Source organism: Platichthys flesus, chromosome 7 (genome assembly GCF_949316205.1).
Source record: "Platichthys flesus chromosome 7, fPlaFle2.1, whole genome shotgun sequence".
NCBI lineage: Eukaryota > Metazoa > Chordata > Actinopteri > Pleuronectiformes > Pleuronectidae > Platichthys > Platichthys flesus.
Genome location: NC_084951.1, coordinates 11,117,877 through 11,137,312, shown reverse-complemented (window position 1 = coordinate 11,137,312; position 19,436 = coordinate 11,117,877). Strand labels below are relative to the sequence as shown.

The 19,436-nt window shown below is 40.0% G+C and overlaps 1 protein-coding gene across 1 annotated transcript in view; it reads left to right on the top strand.

Annotated features, from left to right (window-relative positions):
* Positions 1-306: 306 nt before the first annotated feature.
* Positions 307-19,436, top strand: part of cacna1db (calcium channel, voltage-dependent, L type, alpha 1D subunit, b) — a 69,722-nt gene continuing 50,592 nt past the window's right edge. Inside the window, exons 1-3 of the mRNA XM_062392868.1 lie at positions 307-508; positions 1,794-2,259; positions 3,076-3,181. Coding sequence (XP_062248852.1) covers positions 481-508; positions 1,794-2,259; positions 3,076-3,181 — 600 coding nt within the window. The 5' untranslated portion in view covers positions 307-480. The remainder of the gene's footprint in view (positions 509-1,793; positions 2,260-3,075; positions 3,182-19,436) is intronic.

Sequence of the window (19,436 nt, the reverse complement as noted above, 5' to 3'; positions counted from 1 at the left end):
ATTCATTTTGAGCCTGACCACGTTTTTAAGGTGAGGTTAAGTTAAGTTAAGGTAAGGGTTAGGCAAGTAGTAACTATGGTTACGCTTCGAGACACGGTTTTGGTTCGGCTGTCCACAGTGAATGGAAGTCAATGCATAGTCCTAATAAGGATAGCTGCGTGCGCGAGTGACTCCAGCAGCCACGGTCGCTCCAACCTGTATGAGTCCATCCCCGGACACAGCGCCACACTGAGAGGAGTCATTGACAGACAGCAGTGGACTGACTGCTGCTGTCCTCCTCGGATCCGCCGTGTGTCTGCGGACAGGCACCCGGATGTGGCGAAAATGTTTGGCGCTCCTCTCAGGGTCCGCTGCGCTAGGGAAACATCTCATGATTCAGGCTGACGGCTCGGCTCGGGCTCGCGCGTCGACCGCACCTCCGGACGGTGTCTCCAGCTATGAGTTGGGTTTAAAGCGGATTGTTTCAATGTGGATGCGAGGATGCAAGAAGCAGATGAACAGTGTGGAGGTAAAGACCGTGCGTGGAGCGCAGGAGCAGAGTTGGAGCGCTGCGCGAGGGGGCGAGAGCGCCTGTGTGATGTATTCCCTGATGTCGGCCTATTCTATTCTGTTCTATTCTGTTATCTGTAACTGTCCATAGTCTGCTGAGTCCCCTTTCCAACTTATTCCAGTGATTAGATTAAGTATTGACATTTTGAGTTCTGCTCCATGGAAGTAATGACATCACTTATCAAATCCACTGGGAAGCGAGATGCGACTATTCTTCTTTCAAAATAAAAAATGGTCGACAGTATTTATTTTGTTAATATGGTCAAGTGATGGTTTTTTGGCCATGTGACAAACTGTGCAGGCTGCTTTGCGTCGTGCGTCCTGGACAAGGAGACGCTAAACGAACTTTTCAAATGAATCCCGTTAGTTTTTGGGTCATAGCCTTGGTTGTCACTGTGACGAATTGGTCCAAACAAACGCTGATCCGTTTAAAAAGACACCCCGGGTCAAACTAAAGTCGTGAACAGTTATTATGGAGCGTCGTGTGACAGATGTGCGACACCCAGCAGGGCTCACTCTTATAACCCCATCTCAGAGACAGCACACAGACTGGGTGGTCATCTTTAATTGTATTATTATTATTATCGTTATATTGTTATCATCAGACGCGACATTTGGGATTTGTGGTTATGTGGTTTCTTAATATCTCCAGTTTTTTTTTTATCACGCTGACTTTTTCACTCGATCTGTACTCTTAAAATATATCTCTGATGGGTTTTTTTCATCACTGTGTGGGAGCTGCTTCTGACATGTGATGTGGGTTAGCTGTGGCAGTGACACTCTGAACAGACTCTGCTGTAGAGCTGCTGTGAACCAAAGTGTCTTTTTCACTGGAGCTTTGCATTGATTTTAATGAACTCTCTCTCATCCACACAGGCTATCCTTCTCTCTCTCTCTCTCTCTCTCTCTCTCTCTCTCTCTCTCTCTCTCTCTCGCTCTCTCTCTCTCACCGTTCTTCCTCTACCTCATCTGAAATTCTTTGACAGTTCTTTATTTTTAAATTTCTCTTTAGTTAAAATCAACAGTAACGGCTCATGTTGGGAACTTCATTTTAGTTAAATATTTATAAGTACACGCAAACCCCTATCAAAGCTCTTTATGTTGAAATTCTTGCACTTATGTGCTCACAGAAATGAAAAACAGCAAGCGGAATAGCTGCCATGTGACTATTCTCTCCCGTTTTGTTTTAACTCTCTCGTACAGCCTCAAAATCTTGTCTCTTTTTCCTCCCACTCTCCCTCCAGGGGCACAGTATGCCAGCAACAAAACGACCACTCCCTCCACTGCCTCGGCCCTCTGGTCAGAAAGCAACACCCGCCTGCACCAGCTCCATCCACCAGAGCAACTGCAGGCTCCGGCCAGCACCGGCAAGCCAGTCGGCACCTCTTATGGCCTCCTTGGGGTTAACAGTGGCAATCAGGGTCACGTTGGCACTGACACCAGTGTCAGCCCAGTCCTCGCTTGGCACGCCGCCATTAGCGCGGCTCGCCAAGCACAGGGCGACTCTGCAAACCCTGACACGGACTCACGGCCCTCAGTTTGCACCACTGGTCCAGCTCCTGTAGGCTCACTGGCGCAGAGGAAGAGGCAGCAGTATGCCAAAAGCAAAAAACAAGGAGGATCTACCAACAGCAGGCCACCCAGAGCTCTGTTCTGCCTCACCCTCAACAACCCGATCCGCCGGGCCTGCATCAGCCTGGTGGAGTGGAAGTATCCTTTATCCTTAAGACTGAGGCTCTGGTTAAATGGATGTAAGGTAGATGTTTGAGTGTCTGAATGCATTGTGTTTGTTTACGGACAGTTTTTTTTTTCAGAGTTATTGAAATAAGGTATAACTTTATCAGTCAGTGAAATAATGAACCATAACTCCTTTGATAGAATGGGCGTGCTGTGTAAACGACAAGTGCTATACCTGAACTATAGAAGGTTAAATTAGATGTTTGATTGGGTTGATCAATAAATGATTTAATGAGATCGACAGATGAATGAACAGATGAATAAGTACAGTGGACCCTGAAGAACTGTCACAAAAGGATTTTCAGAAACCAAATACAATTTAAAAACAATTTGAAATGTCATATTTTAACTGTTATTTTTTACAAAAAACAACTTTTTAGTTAAAAGCAAAACATGCAAACAATCATCGCCTTGTATCGAATCATAACCCCTGAATAGATTATGACAGATCCATGACAGCATCAGTTTATTTACAGCAACACAGGAAACAATGTGACATGTGATGTGGGTGAATTTCTTGGGAACTGAATTAGATCAATATTTGTGATAATAGGGGTTGAAATTCTCGTATATAAATTATAGCGTATAGGAAACATTTGATGTTTATCTATAATCACACAATAATAAACCAAAAAAGTATACGATTAACACTGTTATAAAAAAAAGATCTTTCTAGCTTCAACCTTATCAAATAAATCAATAAATGTACAAAGCTGCTCAAAAAATCCTGATACTTAGCATTGTGCAGTCTCTCTGAGATAACCATTTTCCTTAACAGTGTGTTTCCAGACCATTTGATATCTTTATACTGCTGTCTATCTTTGCCAACTGTGTGGCCTTAGCCATCTACATCCCCTTCCCTGGAGATGACTCCAATTCTACCAACCAAGAACTGGTGAGTGGCACTGGAAAAAAAATACAGAAACACGGCTATGGTGATGTTATCATTATCTAGACCACACTGCAGAGTATACACATCCCCTTTGTTGTAAAACCCACCCGACAGCAGGATATGTTGTGTGATGGTTGGAATCAGCAGGTGAGAGGAATTTCAATGGTTTGGTTAGCGGTTTGAAGGAAATGCATCTTAAATAGTTGGTTTTCCTAAGTTGGCAACAAACCCATTGTCTCAGTTTTAGCCATTTCCATATTTAAATTTGTGCAGAACTTCTGTCTAGAACAGCTTTCTACCACACACAGGTCAGCGATTGAGTTAATTTGCATATTAATTTGCTCTGTGTGTGGATCTCCTGATATTGCCGGCTTTGTTGTGCAGCAAAGGTTGAAAGAGCTTCTCACACACAAACTGCACTGCTGCTGCTGCTCGTGCCGCGGTTTGTCATCAACCAGATTACACACAAAAGCCAGACAACACCTTTGCAAGAGTGGGACTGGCTGGTGGTGTGAGTTGCGTCACAGGGCTTTCCTGGCAACATTTGGATGGATGTGTCGGGTTTCATTGTTTTGTTGACCAACGTAAACACCAGTACACACACACGCACGCACACGCACAGATGCACACATACACACCTGCACACAGTTTTTTTGGTGCCTCCATAATTACAATATAGTACAGCATGAAATTACAGACAAAATAATAATCATTACCACACAATACAATATAGTGAATTCAATTCATTCATTTAATTTGGATTTGATTACATAAAACATTCAACACTATTTAAGTTTTATACTGTTTGAATAATAGTGATGACAATTAACTCAGTAAAGATCACAAATATTTACAAGGGAAACTCCCTTGTAAAGCAAGGGTTTTTCTCAATTCAATTGATTTGACCGAATAACAATTCACCTCACATGCATTGCCGAAAGAGCAGTACATTTAGAGTTGATTTAATCATGCAGTGCCAACATTTGGAGGCTAGCATTGGACCTTCTTAGCATTAAATTGTGTGTGTTTGTGTGTGTGTGTGTGTGTGTGTGTATGTTGAGTGAATGAGAGTTGGATGCAGAAATATGAAATGTTCCTTTAACAGGAATTATTCATATAGTAAAGTCTCTGTTCATCAGAAGAAGAAGAAGAAGAAGAAGAAGAATTGCACTGTAACCCTTGAGACAGATACACTTTATTAGTCCCACACACATGCAAACAAACATGACATGCAAGGGGGGGAATTTGTTTTCTGCTATGACCCATCTGGTGTACACAGGAGGACACACAGAGCAGTGGGCAGCCATGCACTGCGCCCCGGGGAGCAGGTTTTAGGGGAGTAAGGTGCTCAGTGGCACTTAGACAGTGGGGTTGGGTAGGCACTTTGACAGTGTGGAACAGATCCAGGTATTGTCCAGGTGTTGTCCGTCCAGGTATGTTGTTCTTGTTGTTGCTCCGTGGATACGAACCAGAGACCACCGTCAGATTTTTTCCCATAGTCGCACTTTCTGCCACTAGTCCACCGTCTCTCCAACTCACTGCACAATGTGCAGGTGTTCTTGAACATCAATGCAATTATAAACATAAACACACACTTATGTCACGAAACAGTGTTAAAATGTTGGGTGTCGAAATAACACAAAATATATTTAACACCAGTTTATAAAGATGTTTCTTAACCTGCATCTTTCAGGCCTTTTTAACTGAGCAACAGTTCTCTATCTTCATTTAAAAACTCTTCTTATAGAATATCTAACAATAAACACATGTCACTGCCCATGATGAGTCTGTGAGAGTAAGTGTTGTATATTTGAGTATGTGTGTTATATTCTATATATTACAGTATGTGTGTGAGTGTGTGGTAGACCTGAGAAAGTGTGTGTAAGTGTGCGTGTGTATCTGTGCGGGAAGGGAGAGGGAGTGAGAGAGAGAGGGAGAGAGAGCAGGTTGAGGGATTAAGCAGGGCAGTGGATTAGTCGACAGTAAATGAGTGGAGGTTACACAGAGAGAGGGGGAAAGAGAGCTGGATGGATGGATGCGAGGATTGGTGGATGGATGGAGAGATGTAGGATGGGAGCTTATGAGTGGGAGGGTCAACTGATAGAGAGATTTTAATGAACACTGTCATGTGACTGACATGATTTTAACTCTATCTACCTGCAATCTATTTAGTACAGTGACCTATCTATCTATCTATCTATCTATCTATCTATCTATCTATCTATCTATCTATCTATTTGCAATTAAAAACATTTTGTAATCAATTTTAATAAAAACAATGCACAAATTAAATTAAATATATTTTACCCTAGATTTGGTATTCCCACAGTTAACAGTAAAATAACCAAATATACTCCATGTTCTGCATATATTTATTATATTATCAGAATTCAACCCGGATTTACATTTTTTTTTTTTATGATATGCAACATACTCTTTTAAAACTAAATAATACGTTATAATTGGCCCTAATGTTGCAATGCAGGATTATGTTTCACTGCAGTTTAGCTGAGTCAGCATTAACATCCAAGGACAACTCCATTCAAGAACCTTAAAAAATAGATAAGGGAATAATAAGTATTAGAAAGTCTTGATTCTCTTACTTTCAAGATTCTATCTGAAATGTGTCCAACAAAAAAAAAAACCCAGATGTAATTTGATCTTAACAAGTTTTTACATCACTGTCGGTTCATGTTGATATGTTTTAACCCACCACCTCTCTCTTGCCCCCCTTCTTCAGTGCAGACTGGAGAATGATTAATATCCCATTAAGCTGTTTAGTGATTTAGCAGACTTATGACAGCCCCTTTAGCCGCTCGCCGACTAACATACACTGCTGATCAGCTCATAATCTCATAAGAGTCCTATATGAATCTGCTGTATGAGCATATGGAGTCAGAGGTGTAGTCTCTGTTTGTGTCAGAGTGAACGGCTTAAAAGCATGTACTGGATGTACGTTAAAGTGGAAATCATAGGCTTAGTTAAGCCTATGACAAGTGTTGGAGACAATATTGTGTCATGGTATGAAAATGGGACTGAGGTTTATTTTAAATAGTAATTATAAATTATTGAAAAAATCCCATAAAAAATCTATAGATTATTCTATAGAGAATCCTGACATGTGGAGTTAGATTGGTGGCATCATATATAAACAATAATACTGTCTTAGATCTAATTTGATATGTCAATATATAATATAATATATAATATGATATATTTAACCCAATAGGGACCTTTTCTTAACATATTCTGTATATTTGTAGGTCAGAGTTTAGGATTTTTGGCAACAAAATAGATACAAATATATTTTATTCTGTTTTGAGTCTTGTGTCTGTGTATTTATAGACCACTGTTCTAGTCATGATGACCACTAATGCTTCATCTATTACAATTATGACACTTTATCTGCCAAAGAAAATAAAATCACATAACTTAAAACCAAATGCCTATCCAAAGTATTGATGAATCCTGCAGTCTTTCATTGAAAGACAGAACATAATTTAAAAAAAGATAAGTTAAGAGTTATTTTAGATTTCACACTGTAACAGATATTTGTTTAGATCTTTGCATCACATGATTAATATGATAATTTTGGAACAGAGATATTGATTCGTTGCCCAGCTCTGTCTGAACACCTTCTGTTTATAGAAATCTGGCATGACGTGAAAGGAGTAGGTGGGATGGTTAATAGTGTCCTTTTAGTACTACAGTGCATGAGTCAATGTCATAGATAGTACTGGCAGTGTAAAAAGTGGACAAAGAAAATGTAAAGATGAATACTTTCTAATCTCATTTCTTTATATTCTGAAATGTCCTCTGAGTATCATAAACTGAAGTCATCCTGTGTGCTGTCCCAGTTTACCCGACTGGTTGGGTTTGAATTCTGTCCTCATCATCGGACTCCATTTTAACTGCATGTGGGTGAGTCTTCACATGAACAGCATGAGTCAGAGATCAGAGGGTAAATCATCTTTTGGCTAATGCAGGGTTGGATATCGGAGTTAAAACCATGGTAACAAGCCACATCATTTTATGACTAAAACCATAGGCAGACTTTGCAGCAGGGGAGTTTAGATATTGTCATGACATCAAGGCAAAGAACAAAGCAGAATAAGTCCAGACCTCACCAGATTATGTGTGTGTGTGTGTGTGTGTTTGTGTGTGTGTTTGTGTGTGTCTGTGTTTGTGTGTGTCTGTGTTTGTGTCAACACAAAATATAAAGTCGTTTCTCTTCCATGTGATTCAGAAAGATATTTGAGTTGGTTGTATAACAGCAATCATAAGACCTGAATGCTATTAGGTGGGAGGGTTCATCCAAACATCAGCACTAGAGAGAGTCTATTCAGTCTTTTCTGTGTGTGTTTTCTGAGTGTGTTGTAAGTGTGTGTGAGTATGTTCCTACAAGTGTGTTGTTTATCATTGAGATTTGGTGAAAATCAACTATAACATTCCCTAGAGGATGAAACATCTGCCAAAACTGTGCCGTGTAAGTGTGTCTGTGTGTGTTTGTACATATGTGAGTTTGTGTTTTTGTACTTGTGTGGATCTATTCATACAGTTCCATATGCCTGTTTGTGTGTGTATCTATGACCTCAACACAGTCTGTACATGCGCATGTGTTGCTGTTGCATTCATGCATGATGTGTGGTTTTTGGGTTGCATGTGTTTGTGTTTCTCTTCTTGTTTGTGCGTTTGTGCACGTGCACGTCTGTGTGTGTGTGGATTCTGAGAACAGAATGTCAGGTTGCGTCATTTCTCTCTGTCAGGGATTAAAGGTTTAGAGCAGAAGGGAAATGAGAGTCACACTAGGCAACACACTACTCCATCAAGCACGTGAGTGTGTGTGGGCGTGACTTTTTCTTTGCATGTTTGTGTTTGTATCTGTGCGTTGCAATGAAAGATTGAGAGGGAGATGCACACAAACTGTGCCTTTAGACTCAGAGGTTTCTTGATGGATGTTTTGAAGTGAGAGCTGAGGAATTAAACAATATCCTATACTTGAGTGACTGAGTGACTTTGTATTGTTATTGTCTGATCATGTGTCCATATCGATATTGTGTTACACAACTGTGCTAATAATGTGTTTTCTATTAAGGTCACTAATTATTGATTATTTTTGACGTATCATTCTATAACTCGTTTAAAAAGTCTATTTATGAGAATCAATTGGTTTGATCAACATTTTAAAACACATTTATGCCACAAATGAATAATACAAGTATTAAATCTTGCATTCTTTAATATTGTGATGATTTTTTCAGACATATTTGAAACAGAATTGGTATGACTTGTCTACCATATTTAAAAATAATAGAGATAGCGAAAGAGAGAGATTGATTAATCGCATTGGTGATCAGTTGAAGGCACCGTGCTACTGGTTGTTGACCTAGCAACTTGTCAGCCTTCAGGGCACACACACACACACAGACACACACAAACACACACACAGCTGCCATTTTGTTTAAATGTATGTCTGTTTGCATGTTTATGGATATATGTATGTGTGTGTTTGTAAGGAAGCATGAAGGTGTGATGTGAGTGTGGAGTGTGTAAGGAAAAGCCCTCTCCTTAGCAATCAGGCTCGGAGAAGCATGGAGGGTGTGTGATTTTGTTTGTGTATGTGTGAGGTAAGTTAAGAGGTAAAAGGGACAGGCAGTGGTGGATAGTTGAGACTGAGATGGGTTTCCTCATTAGATCGTTTGAGTTTATGATTAAAAAACAACACGTCCCTCAGACAGAGTTATCAAATACACTCAACACATCTTCATCATTTTGTCAACTCATATTGGCAATTAAAATATGAGCTGCAAATACTCACAATACAACCAAAACATGTGTTGTGTCTATTTGCATATGTTTCCTTAGTGTGCTCTAGTGGCCACCAAACTTAATGCATATGGGATGTTGAATAAAGTTTCCCATGTTCACTTCATAATTTATAGTCAGTGCCAAAGTTAAGTACCAGTCCTGCGGTGACCTAAATAGGTGGTGAATGGGCGTTTTGGAAATATGACCTTCACGCAGGAGATGGAGGAACACATCTCAATACAACTTTAGATTTTCTATGTAGTTTCCTAATGCTAACCATAATAAGAGTTTAAAAACTTTGATTATAAAATTGTTTTTTTTAAATCTGGGAAAATAGGAAAATGGTATTTATGAAACCTCTTTGGTGGCTGTATAATTATGATGGGTACAAATGTGAGAGGAGTAAGAGGTTGCTGCTCGCTTCTTGATTAAAAAGATGGTCTGTGAGGTTTCTTTTAACCATTACCAACATCGTTCTGTGACCTTAACCACACACGTCCTCTAACCTTAATGACATACTCACTGTCTGTTCCTGCGTAGGAGAGGTGGTGGTCTAGTGGCAGAAACTTGGATTATGGGCAGAGAAGGTCTCTGGTTCGTCTCCGGTTCGACTCCACGGAGAGACAACAAAAAGACGAACCTGGATTGATCTGTCCAAAAATCCAAGAGTCTCCCTACCCTGTCTAGTGCCCCTGAGCAAGGCACCTTACTCCCCCAACATCTGTTCCCTGAGCGCTGTACATGGTCGCTCACTGCTCTGTGTGTCCTGCACCAGATGGGTCAAAAGCAGAAGTTAAATTTTCCTACCTGCATGAGTGTGCCTTTGCATGTCTGTGCATGTGTTTGGGACTAATAAATGCATCTTAATCTTAATCTTAATCTTTTTGATCCCTGACTGGTTTCTGTCTTCGTATCTAACCAAGTTTTTTTTGCGCCTAAACCAAACCAAAGTGTTTTCATAGCAGTGCCACATTAAAAGAGTTGGTTTATTGTTATATTTATTAACAGTGATAAAAATGTATCTGTCTGTGGCATATCTGTGACAACCTACACAAAAAAGGCTTATGAGCTTCCTCTCTCCCAGCATCCCATACAAGTGGATAATTAGCAGCATTAAGGATCTGGTGGCAGAATGATTTTATGGATGGAGAGATACAGAAAAGGGATGGAGAGTGGGTTGGGTAAAGTGCCCAAGACCGCATGTTCTTAAAGCTTAATTTACCCTGTTGGTTCACTCACTGTCAATGTGTTACGATTTGTGTGTGTGTGTGTGTGTGTGTGTGTGTGTGTTAGTGAGTGTCTTATAAATGTCCACAGCAGTTTCATATGCTTCAGGGTCTCTGTGTGTGTTAGTGCGTGTGTGTGTGTGTGTGTGAAAGAGTGACACAGAAAGTCGCATCATCTCATATATTAAATAAAAATACAAAAAACATTTTCTTACAGCTTCTGAAATGATTATGCGGTCACTGTTAACTGGGTAGAAGTGTATGTCAATTATTTGAAATATTCAGATAAAATAAAACATTTTAAGATAATGGAATTATAATCTATACACATAATTAAATATTTAAATCAATTGAAGGGGGGATACTATTTGTCAACTAACGGTTTTGCAATATTGTTTAAAGCGTGGTTTGTTTGTGGCTTGCCATTCTAATTTTGGCCTTCCACAGTTTCATTTTAAACCATTTTTAATACTTTATATATCCTGAAAAAATATTAAACCCTAGTACAGTTGCTTTATTGTCGAGCTGTGTGCAGCGGTCTTTGCCTCCACTATCTCTCTCGTTAACACATTTATCCATCTGTCATAATCAGACTGGTCATTAGCAGCACCTGGAGAAATACCATCCCTTTGGTGACCTGTAAAAGCATCCGTAAAGTTGTTACTGTCCTTTGCCGGAAGGTAGAACTTTCTGTGCTCTTTGATGGGTGTGCAGTTGTCAGCAGGCATACTACTGGCCCTCTCTCTACCTGTCACTCGCCCCAGTTATACATCAGGTTGAATTCCATACTGACAATCAACCCTCATCAGCCGGATTCTTGCATAGTTGCATAGAAGTATGATGAGCCATATTCAGTGCGTTTGCCTAAAACATTATTATATATGCATAGGTGTGCATTGATTTCATGAGAATCAGATTTATTTTAGAACCTCGCGCGTACAGACACAGTGAAAGTAGCCTCAGGACATCTCATATAGCTATATTACATTGCAGTCCCATCATTGTGAGTCATTTCCATGGCTCTCTGTGCTGTCACTCCTCTTCATCATTACAATGTGTTAAATATAGACTTTGTAAAACTACATCAGCAACATTAGTTTGATGTTACTGAACAATGAACAACAATGAACGATATACTCCCCCCCAATATTCCATATACAATACCCCCCCACACACGCACGTGTGCATGTCTGATGGATATGCAAGTGTTTATTTTAAATGGAGCCCAGGGGATTTACAGGTTTTTAGGCTGTGAGTTGATGCCCAGATGTCAAGAGTCCTTCTGGACTCGCTGCTTAGCACCCAACGGCCCAGGGACCACACACTGCAGGGAATGTGGGACATACATGGACCCACCCATGCACACACTCACACACTCACCCACTAACACACTAGTTTGTCAGATCTGTATTCCTGAACCAAACTTTGTTCAGACATTAGCCACAGAACAGTGCACAGGGAATTAATGGTGAATGAGTGTAAAACCTTGTAGACCAGACCAAAGACACTGTTCTGCTAGACTTCATACAAATTGTTGTCTGCACACCTAATTCAATTTTTATCAAAAGACGTAAGACAGAACTGAACTTGACCTCATGCGGTTGCAAATGAATAGATAACATAGACAAATATTGAATAAAATATGAAGAAATGCAATTATTTCAACAAGAAGATTTGGAATGCCCTTCATCAATTAATAACTCTAATATCGATGATTCATTAATCCACTTGTTATCGTGTCTTGATTGACTTGACTTCATGGTTCAAAAGACAAATGTATTAAACTTGAAAGATAATGAATGTTGAAAGTTGCACCCGATTGAATGACCAGGAAATGTGATGAGGAGATTATCTGTTACAGCTGAGCAGGTTTATGGCACGTAGGATAAATGAAAACTTAAATTTTTGTAGCTGCAACTGTTTTCTAGAATACAGCAGGATGCTTTGCTGTGTGAGGGAAGAACCTGCACAAATGTGCAGCATGTCTGTTTTACCTGACACTTTACTTCTACCTTGCTGTCCCTATTTTCAGATCAGCCTCATTGCTGTATGATCGATTCTCATTTGTTTTGTAGTTTCCCATAAACAGAAGTTATATAAAAAATCTTGATTCATTTGTTGATGATTACCAGGTCGGCTGGGATTTAATCGTCTTTTTATGTCTCATTTAACTATGAGACTGTTAACTACTGTTCAGAATATCAACTAAACATTTTTTTCATGTAAAACATTGAACTATAACTGAATAAAAAATAAAATCTACATTTAAAATATGTACATTTGCCAGATAAACTTCGTTTAAGGAACAAATCAAATTGTGAACTTGTACATATAGTAAACATGGTAATGGTCCGTCCAGAGACATGGATTCTATTTTAGAAATGACATAAACCTCTCATAGCACCAAATTTAAACTGTTGTGTTCACTTTTGAAACTGTGCACACTCTGAACATGTGGGACAGGGGCTGAAATGTAGCCTTGAACATACATAGTATGTGTCCAGCTGTACAACTGGGACATCAGGTCAGACTGGACATGAAATTTAATGAGCAGGTTGCAGATCCCCACCGTGCAACTGGGTTCACAAGAAAAGAGCCGGCTGACGCTTGTTTCCTGTTTCTTACAGTCCGTAAAGTTTTAATTTGAATGATAAAGTCAAAGATTTTCTATATTTGTCATGATAATGAATATGAAATATATATTATATTTAAATTTAAGCAATCATAAATTACTAATAACTACTGACCTTGATCCTAATCAATCATATTTGTCTATTCTGTAGAGCGTCAATGAGTGCAAACAGCTCCATGAGATGCACTGTTAGATCTCCACTGACTAATAACTATACTGTTTATTGATAAGTATGGTGCATTTGTATTCATTTGTATGCATTTGTATGCATTTGTGTTGCTCCTCCACTCCGTTTTACATATAGCAAAGTCTGCTGCCGTGACAACTGTGGCCATGGAGACTTGTGGAGTGTCTGAAGAGCAGGCTCTCGACAGGACAGAGAAAGAACAGAGAAAAAAGGAGGAGAGGCAGACTGAGAGGCGAAAGAGAAGAACAGGAAATTTAGAAGAGAGTAGAGAGGACATGAGAGTGGAAGACAAGTGCAAGAAGAGAGAGGAGGAGATAGTAAGAGCATGTTCAAAAAGAAAGAAAGACACAACGAGGGAGGAGAGAGGAGGTTAAGACTGTAGGTGACACACGGATGAGAGAAGAGAATGAGGACAGGACAAGGGAGGGAAGTATTAAAGAGGAGGACAAAAGGATTAAAGCAGGAGGAAGATGAAGAGAAGAGTAAAGAGAGAAGAGGGTGAGGGAGGAAGGATGAAGGAAGTTTTTTTCATCTCTTTATCTAATGCTCTGTTTTGAATGAGAGCGCCTGTCAATCTGTTATGCTGATTCAGCATATAATTGAATTGACGTTTGAACAGCTGCAATGTGTATGCATTCTGTGCATTAGTATTATTTACCTGCACTTACCAAGCCAGTCTACATACACATGACTGTTTTATATTGTGGCAGATCTCGGAAGCTGTCATGGTCGTTGATCTTAATGCCAGCTTCGGATTAGGAAGCTTTTGGTCGTCAGCCAGGACCAATGTTGGCTGTTTTGACTGCATTTGTGCCCTCGCTCGCTTTTTTGACTTCGGGATTATGAATATCCACGGCTAAAAATAGAAAAACCCAAAGAGGCAAACAGAAAAGTGTAGAGGCCAGACTCCGCTGCTGAACCATCAATAAAAGTTGTCTGAACTGGTCGTGCAACGGAGCAAGGTATAATGCGAAACATTGATTCAAAAACAAAAAGTGTTTCTATTTGAAAATCTGATTCAAACGAACCAGACTTTACAAAAAACGTTGTTTCTTTGATATACTATTGCAGACCTGTCGCCCATGTTTCTCATAATTTCAATTCCATATGCAACTAGAATAGCACTCAACAGTCCCCTTATGAGACCACATTTAAATGTACTAGATCTAGATTTTTGTCTGGATCGGTCTCTTTGTCTGATTATTTTTCAGTTTCTCAGTTTTTCTCTGAGAAATCAATGAAAATATCCTAAAACAACCGATCTCAGACTCTCTGAGGCGTCTTTCCTGACCCCGATCACAAATTCAAAATGAACCTTCGAAGATGTTTACACTTATACAAAAAAAGAGATATCCAACTATCTTAGTTTTTTGCTCTGTTGGTGCATTGTATAGCTTTGTGCAGCATTATTAGCTATACATGCTTTCTGTCAAGCAACCTTTTGTCCAGATCTGCAACACAGTTTATTGGGTTCTTTCTTGGCCCATGTCTCATCCTTCTGCCAAGTTATAGCAATCTTTCCTGTGGTTTTTGCATAATGCTGCTGACAAACAAGCAAACAACCATTCAACGTATAAACAAAGGGACAGGGTGGTAGGGGATGATACTTAAAGATGATAACATGTAGTGCCTATCTTGGTTTTATTTGGAAATGTGCATCATACAAGCACTATAACTGACTGTTTATTGGTTGCAGTATTTTAAGAGAAACAGACTTTTTTAATTTTTAAGTAGCCTCAGATCCGATTGTTACCTGTCCCTGACCATATAATGCACCGGTTGAACTTTTCATGACCCTCTCACTTCCCTGGCTTTTGCTTTTCTGCTAACTGGATTAAACTTTGCTGCCTGTAAGTGTTTGTGTACCTCAGGTTTTGCAGCTCCCTATTGGTTTGGGCTTTTGAGTTGAATCAAAGGTAACGAGTGGACAGATTAGAGTTGACTCCTCAAAGCATGATGTGAAATACACGTCACAACGTAGATAATTCCATTGTTTGACATATACACAGAGCATGCTTTACGTTAAAATCTCTTTCATGCAATTGTGCGCAATAAATAGTTTGTCAGGCAAGACTAATTGGTTTAATAATTACTAAGCAGCAATTACAGAGTTCTCCTCTGCACTCCTATCTGATTTCATGTTTATCAAACACAATATCAGGAGACAGATCTCCACTGATGAGAGGGATGTGGAGATAGCGATAGAGAGGAAAATAAAACCAGAAACAGACAGACAGAAAGACAGAGGAACAGGGAGGCTAACAGGAAAATACACGAGGGACGCAGACATGCCATAGGGGAGGGGCAGGAGGCTGACAAAATAAATCACATCTTTGAGTCTCTCCTCTCCTGTCCCTTGTTCCCACCGTGTGCTCCAGGACAGAGTAAGATTATCGACAGTCTTGTCTTTCTTCCGTCCTCCCTCGGTTTCTTTCTTTTCTATTTAAATTTAACCAGAGGCAACACAGAACCAGGGAAGCTTACAAAAGATTAGATGTAGGTTCTTCATCAACAATAGCAAGCAAAAAACATTGACTTATTTTGAAAAGATCGAATTGTGATCAGGTCTCTGTCTCCTTGTCACATCCTCCTGTTGTTTTCAGAGGTCCACAAATAAATAAACTTAGTAGAAGATGAGTGGGGGATGGTTGTGTGATCTCTGGATCTCAGGAGCTGAAATTGTAGATATTGTGAAATGTTGGCGTTACCCTTTTAACTTATTTTTCTTATATATTTTTTATTTTATGCTCATGCTTCCATGAGGTTGAGAGTTCAGATTACCCTCTTTGATACTGATATGTCTACAGTTTATGCACTATCTCTTACATAGATACTATATTTTACCTAAATGTTTGTGTTTGGAAGTGGCTTGAAATCGTAAAACTTGTTCTGCGCTAACCTGCAGGTTATAATAACTGATCTATGGAAGGATCTATAATGTAACCGCATTTTCCTTTTCGCGTGAATATGGCAGAGCTAAGATAAGATACATTTATTATCCCACACAGATGCACACACACACGACATGCAACGGGGGAAATTTGTTTTCTGCTATGACCCATCTGGTGTATACAGGAGGACACACAGAGCAGTGGGCAGCCATGCACGGCATCCCCGGGGAGCAGGTGTTAGGGGAGTAAGGTGCCTTGCTCAGGGGCACTTAGGCAGTGGGGTGGGGTAGGCACTTTGACAGTGTGGAACAGATCCAGGTGTTGTCCAGGTGTTGTCCGTTCAGGTATGTTGTTTTTGTTGTCACTCCATGGATTCGAACCAGAGACAACCATCGGATTTTCTGCCCACAGTCCAAATTTCTGCCACTAGAGACAGTTGTGCAAAGCAGACCTAATTTTTTTCAGTTAACGTGTTACACTCTGTGTATGTTTGTGTAAGGATTGTCCTGGTTTTTTAATTGAACATTTTAAGAGAATTGTAAATATGTAATATAAATTTAGATTGTCGATCAAAGGGCCCCAGCATCACTTGCATACACGCCAGCCTGATAGAAGATGGAGCCCTAATGGTGATGACATCACTGGCTCTTTTGTTTCCGCTTGTGCTGAGGCGATGAGCAGCACATCCTCAGCCTCTCTGGCCCTCATTAATCTTATTAAGTCCATTGCGACCACAGGCTAATAGGAGCTGATTAGCCTGCATCTGACCGCCTGGATGATTCATCGGCACACACACATTCACACGCACATGGTCTCTCTCTCTCTATCTCTCTCTCTCTCTCTCTCTCTCTCTCTCTCTCTCTCTCTCTCTCTCTCTCTCTCTCTCTCTCTCTCTCTCTATCTCTCTCTCTCTCTCTCACACACACATATTAGGATTCAATGTGACAAGCTCTAACAGAAAAAAAGTCCATTATAGAAAGTCAAATATACAATATTAAATAAGTTTTAACAGTATTACAGACTTCCTGTTTACATCATGTGACCAAGGAAGCATCATCACAGCTCTTGGTCACACACAGGGCATTATGGGATGCTGGAGTTCCTGTTGGGTGGGGTGGATGACGACCAGAGCTACACTGAACACACACAGCAACGCATACACACACCGATCCAAGCCACATGGCATTGAGCATTATGTCAGCTTGTGTTATCATCACTGAGGGTAGTGACATGGAGTGAACCTGCGTCTGCTCTCTCTCGCTCTCACTCTCTCCCCCTTTCTCTGTGTGTGTGTGTGTGCGTGTGTGTGTGTGTGTGTGTGTGTGTGTGTTGCGCTCAACTGATCTATTAGGCAGGTCAGGCATGATGGTGGTATGGTCCATCCTTTCCCTTTAATCAATTGTAACACACACACAAATTTACTGAAATACAGCAAGTTAGAAGGAGGGGGGATAAAAAGTACATCGGTCATCTGTACAATTACCCTCTTTTATTGCACCGCTATTATACACTTATATTGTGATGTAGAAAACAGGTAAGAAATGAATGTCCTAATATTGACCAATATCGGATATCTTTTTTTTGTGAGACAAAATGTAGATGCTAGGGGTTAATTCTCTTTGTCATGAAGTCCGTCCTGAGTATCACGAGCTGGCTTCTTCTTCTAGCTAGGTGAACACTAATTGGTGGTGTGTGACTCATTGTGCTTTTCACACTCTACTTACAGGAGATCATATAACTTAAACCCATAGTGCAGGAACAGGGATGTTAGGGATACAAAGTGGGATTTAAGGGATTTGCATTCTTCTTTTTACGTGTAAGTGTTCCATCAAATGAGTATAAAGCTGTTATTTTAGTGTTGAATAGTTGCATAGTGTTGCTCTTGAATTTGAGGGGGGATTCATTCGTGGTCATTGCTGCTGCCGACAAAGAACATTCAATAGAAATCAAACACAACGCTGCAATTGGAGTCCAGTGTCAAAAATACATGTATCAGGCATTTTATGGAAGTGATCACATGATCTCTGCATGGGAGTTAACACATCACTACCTGTGTCTGTGCTCTGCACCCGGCTGCTCCACCCCTCACTTGAATAACACGGAAAATTTGATCCTGTTGTGAACGTGTCAGTACAGAGAACCCCCCGCTGTGTTGTGCATGTGTGAAAGGCAAACTGCGGGTAAAGACCCAAGCCAATTCTCCAGAATTGACCCGAAAGTCATGTCTGAAAACCGCTTTAGAAACCTTCAGTTAAACATCATATTGTTTCGTCTGTGTATGTGGGTCTGTCATCATAGAACTGAGGTGGTTTTAAGTACTTTAGCAGGTGTCTGTCTGTCTGTCAGTCTGTGGACAGACGATGATGTCACTGTGATAGTATAACAGCCGTGCAAGATACACTAACAAAACTCTACCAGAATGAAATCAAAACGACGGCAGAGATCAAAGATTTGTGTCGTCTGATGCATGAGTCGTGAGCACTGAGTCTAAGTCCTTCATGTGTACTGGGGACAGCACATACAAACTTAACTTGTTGATATAACTGCAAAGATTCACACAACACAATGTGGCACTTGCAGAGTACAGCCAACTCACCACTGCTGCTACCAGTTTCACTTATTGGGGAACACGCCACTGAATTCTGACCATAGCAGTGTGAAGACAGCGTGTACAATACAGTAACCACACAGACAACTACAATGTAATGGCATCTCATTCACTGACCCTGCCTGAAATACTGCCTTTGTGAAGCCTCTTACAGGAATGTAGTTTGTTGTGTAGTACTGTAGTATTGATTCATTTATATATATTTATCTATATATAAAGCTAGATGAACATATTTCTTTCTGAGTTCACCGAGGGTTCACAAATAGATGATCTGAGAGCTGATGGATGCTGATTGTCTTTCCTTGTTTGTGTCTCCTTTGTATTCACCTCTGTCATTTCATTTTTCTGTGTCCTTTTTCACTCATCTTCTCTTCTTCTCTCTCGTTGGCGTTCTCATTATTTGTCCCTCATCCTTCCTCCCTTCTGATTCGTCACTCTTTATTTTTCTCTCTCCTGCTGTGATGTGACTCTTAATCCTTTACGGCATCTACTGTTTGTCTGCAGGATTCTGAGCCAAGGTCAAAACCTACAAAATAATTAGAAATATGGCATCATCATGTTGATTTGTCTCCATCACAAATGACCCACTAAAATTGTACATTTCAACAAAGCTCATCTGATCAGGTTTAATACTGGATCTGGAAAAGTCTAAAAGGTCTGTAGCACTTCACGTGGTGAAAACCTTTTATCATGACTCACCTCCTCTTTAAAATCAGCTTTACTATTATTATTATTTTATGAATTGCAATTCAGCAATACCTATTCTCATTTTAAGAGTTTAAAAAATATATTTGCTCGATAGTCTAGGAGAAATTTGTTAGTGTTTCTGGATAGCTCTCATGATATGGTGTTGAACAAAATAAACACGTTATTCCGAGGCTCAAAAGTCTCCTTAAGTTAAAACAA